This window comes from Penaeus japonicus, unplaced genomic scaffold (genome assembly GCF_977035675.1).
Source record: "Penaeus japonicus unplaced genomic scaffold, GWHDUDI00000001_assembly GWHDUDI00000012, whole genome shotgun sequence".
Taxonomy (NCBI): domain Eukaryota; kingdom Metazoa; phylum Arthropoda; class Malacostraca; order Decapoda; family Penaeidae; genus Penaeus; species Penaeus japonicus.
This window is the reverse complement of record NW_028234414.1, coordinates 42,526,415-42,533,914: the sequence shown is the minus strand read 5'-3', so window position 1 is coordinate 42,533,914 and position 7,500 is coordinate 42,526,415. Positions and strand designations below refer to the sequence as shown.

At 33.9% G+C, this 7,500-nt stretch overlaps 1 protein-coding gene across 1 annotated transcript; it reads left to right on the top strand.

The window, feature by feature from the left end:
- Positions 1–175: 175 nt before the first annotated feature.
- LOC122244722 (uncharacterized) lies at positions 176–7,074 on the top strand. The gene is given in 7 exon segments (XM_086542825.1): positions 176–331; positions 1,007–1,111; positions 1,548–1,653; positions 3,493–3,660; positions 4,785–4,939; positions 6,270–6,430; positions 6,651–7,074. Coding segments are annotated over 7 exon segments (891 nt in total). The 5' UTR covers positions 176–231; the 3' UTR covers positions 6,747–7,074.
- The last annotated feature ends 426 nt before the right edge of the window (positions 7,075–7,500 follow it).

Genomic DNA, 7,500 nt, shown 5'->3' with positions numbered 1-7,500 from the left:
GAGAGTTTTTTTCGTCTAAGGCAGCAAAGTTTTTTATGTTTGTATCCCCTTAATATCATATTCCTCAAATTATTTCGATAAAATAAGAGTAAATATTTCGTCATATAATAACACAATATTTTTTCATATAGTAATAGATTAATTCCAACAAACTACAACTATAAAATACCTGTTTAATGATTCCGTAGAAAGAAAAGTAAACAAACGGATGTAAACACAAGAAGAGACAAGATGCTTTCCACTTCCAGGCGACTCGCGTCCTCTTCTTGGCCTAAATTGATATGCAGACGGATGTCATCATCAAGTGTGGACAATACTATGGAAACGAAAGGTTGGTAATTTTTTAGAAAGAGGGGATTTTAGTGATGTCATGTGAGTTAAAGATATTTGAAGGATATTCGAATTATGAATGATCGACAGACCGACATCATTTAAGAAGAGATTAAGTGAATTTAGTATTTCTTTAAAGGAAATTGTGATTGAATATTAGAAAGTATTGAAAAGACATGCATGAATGTTATTCATAAGTAAAATAAACTAAAAGAAGGATATTCATACGCTATCACATGATATTTTTACTTTTTTTTGAGAGTTTGAGGTATTTACAGTTTTTGTGTAACAAGGATAATGGTAACAATAATCGACATGATAGTCACAACAATAACTATAGTAGTAATTATATTGATAATAATAATTATTTGGGGAAATCCTTACAATATGCCACTATCGAATTGGTCTTGAGGTCACAGGTCACAGTTACTTGCAAGAAATTTAAATAGAACACTGCTGATATATTTACAACAAAGGAACTGTTTCGTAGGCCATTATTAATTAATTAGTAAGATTTTTTTATCTTTATATTCCATAGTTATGATGTATCACAATAAGTAGGTCATTATTGAAGATTTTAACTTTCTACCTTTTTCCATATTACCTTCTGTTTTCATTGAGATTCATTTAGAAAAGGATTGGATTGGATACTATTGACTAATGTACATTTTTTCAGATCCCGTTTTAGTCGACCGCATCGGTGAAATAATGACAATTGGCATTAATCGACCAGAGAAGAGGAACTGCATTAACACTCCGACTGCCACTGCTCTTCTTCAAGGTACTTGACATTGATACACAGTGTATGCAATGAATAAATTTATGAGTGAATGATGGGTAGATATATTATGAGTAACATATAAAAGAAGTAAAATAAATACTACAGTATTAGAAAATATTCAATACACAGGCATTTCTAATAAGGTAATAAATATAGGAATATATGACCCTTAAATAACCAGTAGAGGTATAAACCTGAATATAAAATGCGAATAGTAGCAAGTCATTAATTTTAGACATGCGGTGGAAGTATATGGGTAGTTATGTAAAGCTAATGTGGTTTTGATGATCTACAGAAGAATAAGGTCACATTCAATATTTTCTTAGATTAAGACATGCAAAATAGTAGCTCCTTTACTTAGTATATGGGAATGATTTTACTATGAAAAGAATTTACAGTTTTCAATGGAGGATTAACTCTCAAATTTTCCTTCTAGCTTTTCAAGATTTTGACAGAGATGAATCATCAAAAGTAGCAGTACTCTATGGCGTTGGTGGTAACTTCTGCGCCGGCTATGATTTGGAGGAAGTTAGCAAGAGCTGGTAAAGGGGGGGGTGGGCCGGGGACAATTGGGGGGGTAAGGATGGGGGGGTTTTTTTTTGGTGGGGGTGAGTTAGTGTGAGGGGTGGGGGGGGGAAAAGGGGGGAGGCGGGGAGGGAAGGGATGGAGGGGGTGGAGGGAGGAGAAGAGCAGAGAGAGAGAGAGAGACGAGCAAAAGAGGCGAAAGAGCGAGAGAGAGAGAGGAGAGGAGAGGGAGAGAGAGGAGAGGAGAGACGAGAAGAAGCGGGGAAGAGAGGGGGAGAGAGAAGGAGAGGCGGGAGCGAGAGCGGGAGAGGAGGCGAGGAGAGAGAGAGAGCAGGAGGAGCGGAAGAGAGAGAGAGGAGGAGCGAGGGGAGCGGGAGAGAGCGGCCCCGGGGGAGGAGCGCGCGCGAGGAGAGAGAGAGAGAGAGAGAGCAGAGGGGCGGGCGGGGAGGAGAGAGAGGAGAGAGCGAGAGGGAAAAGGGGGGGGAGAGCTCTCTCTCTCTTATATATATATATATATATTATATATATATATATATATATATATATAATATGTATATATTTATTTATATGTGTGTTGTGTGTTATGTATATATATATGTTTATAATTTATATATGATATTTATGTTTATGTATTTATTTATATATGTATATATTTATAATATATATTATTATATATATTATATATATATATATATTATATATTCTTAATATTTATATATATATATTATATATATATATGTTAATATGTATGTATGAATATATATATATATATATATATATATATATTTATATATAAATATATATATATATTATATATATTTATATTTTATTTGTGTGTATATTTTTAATATTTATATATATATATATATTATTATATATATATATATATATATATTCATAATATTATATATATACAGATGTATCATTATATATAATATATATATTATATATATATATATATTTATATAATATAAAATATATATATATTTATGTAGATCTATATGAATACTATATATATATATTCATAATTTATATTATATATTTATATTATATATTTATATTCTATATATATTTTAATATTCTATATATATAATATATATATATATATATATATATATAGTATATATATATCGTAATGTATATTTCATATATATTTATATATATTATATATATATAAATTATATATATATATATATATATATGAATATATTATATATTTCATATATATATATAATTTCATATATATATATTCATATATATATTATATATAAATATATTCATATATATATATATATTATATATATTTATATATTTCATGATTATTATTAATCATATTTATATAATATATATATATATATTTATATATATATATATATATATATATATTCATATATATATATATATTCTATAATATATATATATATATATATATATTCATATATATATATATAAGATATATTCATTATATATATATGTATATATATTTATATATATATATATATATAATATATATTATATATATATATATAATATATATATAATAATATATATATTATATATATAAAAACTGTTTCATTTAATTTTCTTTTTACCACACCATTTATTTTAGTCTTCATTCTCCATATAATCATGAGTGATGTGACATATGTTATCAGTATCAGTCCTTGTAATTTTATGTTTATTGATATTAGGTAATGTTCTTAATGTTAAGGTATTTTTAGGACCACTGCTTATATCTATACATCCTAATCTCTATTCATATCAGCTTATAATGATATTTAGATTACTGTTATGATATGCCTTCTATATTTACCAAAGAAAAGTAGCTAATTTTTAAAAAGGGTACAGTAAGCAAGAAAGATTTAAAGCTCTTGTATCTTCCAGGGACCTTCGAGGTATGAGACAAGCAAGACTGTAATTGCAGCTGTGGAAGGTTTTGCAGTCGCTGGCGGATTAGAACTTGCACTGTGGTGTGATCTTCGTGTTGTGGAAGACACGGCTGTCATGGGAGTATTTTGTAGAAGGTAATAAAAATGAGACCATTGACACACTGGTCTGGTGTGTGTGTCTGTGTATGCATGCTTGTGTATAGGTGAGTGTGAGGGTGTGGATGTAGATGTAGCTGTGGGATTGGGTGCACACATGCTGACGTATGTTTATGAGGTTATTAATATGGTTCGGTTTATTTGGTTCTGTTCTCCATAAGATAGCCATCAGGTTCAATTTTGCTCTATAGGAAAAGACTTTAGCCCTGTCCACGCTATTTGGTAGGGCCCTCGCCAGGCAAAAGTCTGTCAGGGAAAGCCTGTTGCTTTGATAGTTTTGGTGTCTCATGCATTGCTAAAGTAGTAATGGTTGGGCAGTCAATGAAGTCACAATGTTTTATAGCCGGGTACTAGAGGTGGTGGGGTGGTTCGGGGATGGGGGGGGGGGGGGTGGGGTGGTGGTTTGTGGGGAGGGGAGTGGTTAGGTTGAGGGTGGGGTATTGGGGGGGGGGTGGTTAGCAAACCAGAGTGTGATATCACAATACACAGTAAAGATGAATGGGAAGTACAGGGATTATTGTTTATTAATTGCTGTACATAAGAAAACTTAAGAACTGAGTGCAAAAAATTATGTGGGATAGAGTAGTGAAGTAGAAGAGAAGTATTAAGAAGTAACTAATGATATTTACCAGTATTAGACCACCTGGCAGTATCTTACAATTTCACTTAACCCTATGACGACGGTGCGTCACACTCGTGTGACACAGCTAAATTCCCGATGCCGGGGCGTCATGCCAGTGTGACGTTTCCAATGCAATATTGCAATGGCCCGGCGTAGGGGTTTTCTCGTAGCGCGTGCCCCGTCGGGAAAGGGTTAACTATGGGTACTAGCATTCTGCATGCCACAAACTTTCCAATGACTGCCTGATGGTGTAGACAGGGCTTAATACAGTGCATGCTCTGACCATGACATTTGCTGCTTTGCAATGTATTGTTTTAATATTATGCCTGATCAGACTTTTTAAAGATTTATTTATTAATAAATTTATACTAACATTTAGTGAAAGCTGATGTGTAGCTACCAAGTGTGAATAATTCAGTGTATGGAAAAAAAAAAAAGAAAATTAATTAAAATTATCCCAAATCTCTCTCCATCACGGCAGATTTGGAGTACCTCTCATAGACGGAGGAACAGTCAGGTTGCCAGCCATCGTTGGACTTGGAAGAGCAATGGACCTCATCCTCACCGGACGACCGATAAAGGGAAGCGAAGCCCTGGAGTGGGGTCTTGCGAATCGCCTGGTAGCTTGTGGAACAGGTGGGTTCTTGCTATTTATTTGTGGTCAATGGAGATAAAATTTCAGTGCCCTTGAAGAGGAAGATATTGTGAATTATGCTAATTGGATGTAAAAATATAGTGAGAAAGTGATCCAATTAAGGGTTGTGTTGCAGTTGTTTTTGGGGAGATGAAAGTAAGGCAAGCTTTGGCATAGAATATCATAGCATTGTTAGATATCTTTCAATTATTGTAACTTATAGCCATCAGAGATAAAATTGTTACAATTTTTATTATATTTGGATTTGAAAATGGTATGCAGTTTATAGTATCTGAAGATGATATATTTTTTTTGTAATTATAAATAAAAGCATTGTATTTCTTTATATTTAGAAATAAAGCTATGTTGTTAGGCCTAGCTAACATCACTTGCTTACCCTATCCCTTGTTTTTTGGGGGGAAATATTTTTGTAATACTTATTTATGATTTATGATTTTTTATGATACTCATTATTATTATTATTATTATTTTTATTATTATTATTATTATTATTATTATTGTTGTTGTTATTGTTATTATTATCATTATTGTTGTTGTTATTGTTATTGTTGTTATTATTATCATTATCATTATCATTATCATTATCATTATCATCATCATTATCATCATCATCATCATCATCATCATCATCATCATCATCATCATTATTATTATCATCATTATCATCATCATCATCATCATCATCATCATTATTATTATCATCATTATCATCATCATTATCATTGTCATTATCATTATCATCATCATTATCATCGTCATCATCATTGTCATCGTTATTGTTATCATCCTAATCACTTTTTAAAATCATTATTATTGTAGTGTGAAAAACAATAACCATAGTAACCCGGTAGGCCTTATAATTTATTCCTCATTAACCCTTTGATGACGGTGCGTCACACCTGTGTGACACGGCTAAATGCCCGATGACGGGGCAACGCACCAGTGTGACGTTCCCGATGGAATATTGCATAGGCCTGGCGTAGGGGGTTTCCACTTATCGCTGGGCCCGTCGGGATAGGGTTAACCAAATGTTTGTAGAGCATCTCTCTCTCCCTCTCTCTCCCTCTCTCTCCCTCTCTCCCTTCCTTCCTCCCTCTTTCCCCTCCTCCTTCCCTCTTCTCCCTCCTCCCTGCCTCTTCCTCACTCCCTCCCTCTTCCCCCTCCTCCCTCTTCCCCTTCCCCTTCCCCTTCCTCCCTCCCTCTTTCCCCTCCTCCCTCTTCCCCCTCCTCCCTCCCTCTTCCCCCTCCTCCCTCCCTCTTCCCCCTCCTCCCTCCCTCCCTCTTCCTCACTATTTCCTATCATTCTTCCAGCCGTGGGTCAGGCGGTCAACCTCGCCCAGTCCTTGGTCAAGTTCCCTCAGGAATGCCTCAGAGCCGACCGCAAATCTGCCCTCTACGCCACATTCTCGGCCAGCTCCTTGCGGGATGCCTTGCGATACGAGCACGAAAATGGCGTCCCGGTGATTATGAAGGTGCAAAATGTTTGTTGTTGTCTTTGTTCTTTGTTTTTTTTTCTGTTCTCACATTGTATTGTTTGTCTTTCATTCTATTTTTTTTCCCCTCTTATTGATTTAGTTATTGGTATTATTATTTTTAGTGATATTAATGATATTATCAAGATGAGAAAGTAGAAAAGGAAATCTTTATTCAAAACAACTGATTAAATACCTCTATTTCTTTCCCTATTTCCAGGAATCCATTCATGGGGCACAGAAATTTGTTGATGGAATTGGTCGTCACGGAAAATTCCACCTTGATGCCAGAAAAGGTCCAAAACCCAAAATCTAGATAGATTAGCAAATGTCATAGATCATATTGAATCGTATTTTGATAAAAAATTGAATATGTCACATTGATGTTGATAACAGGATTATACTATAGGTTATAGTTTGATTTTTCAAGTGCTTAGTGTTCATTTTGCTTACATTTTACTTTTCATCCTGGGACTATAACACATGTCTGCTCATAAAAACTGCTACTACTGCTGATGCAGTGGATCTAACATGAAATATGAGATTAAGTTGTCTATACTGAAGTCTTCATTTGTCAGACATTGCTGTAAATTATGTAAATATTTGTACAAATTGTTTTCTAGGGCATTAAATAGAATAATTTTGTCTGGGTTCTTCTTTTCCTATGTGACTCAAAAAAAATATTACAATCCCACATGGTTTATAACTTAAATGTATTTTTACATCCAAAGAAGAGGGCTCTTTAAGGACTGTAAGAAAGAAAAGAGTTATGGACAATATGTGTAACTAAAAAGATCAGCAGATTTCAAAAGCGTGATGGATGGAACCACATGTCATGATCTGAATAGAATCCTACAGTGATAACCACGTTGTCTGAATCTTTTATGAAACCTCACAGTCAGTCAGTTAGGCCGTAACTCTTCTTATTTTTCTGTAAGATAACTTGGTAGATATTTTGAGCAATGTAATGTTAACCCATTCTCGCCGGGGCCATTCCAGCCTTGCATGGTTGCAATGCCGGGGCTCTCGAACGCTTAGGCCTAAATCAATTAAATGACTGGCACCATATG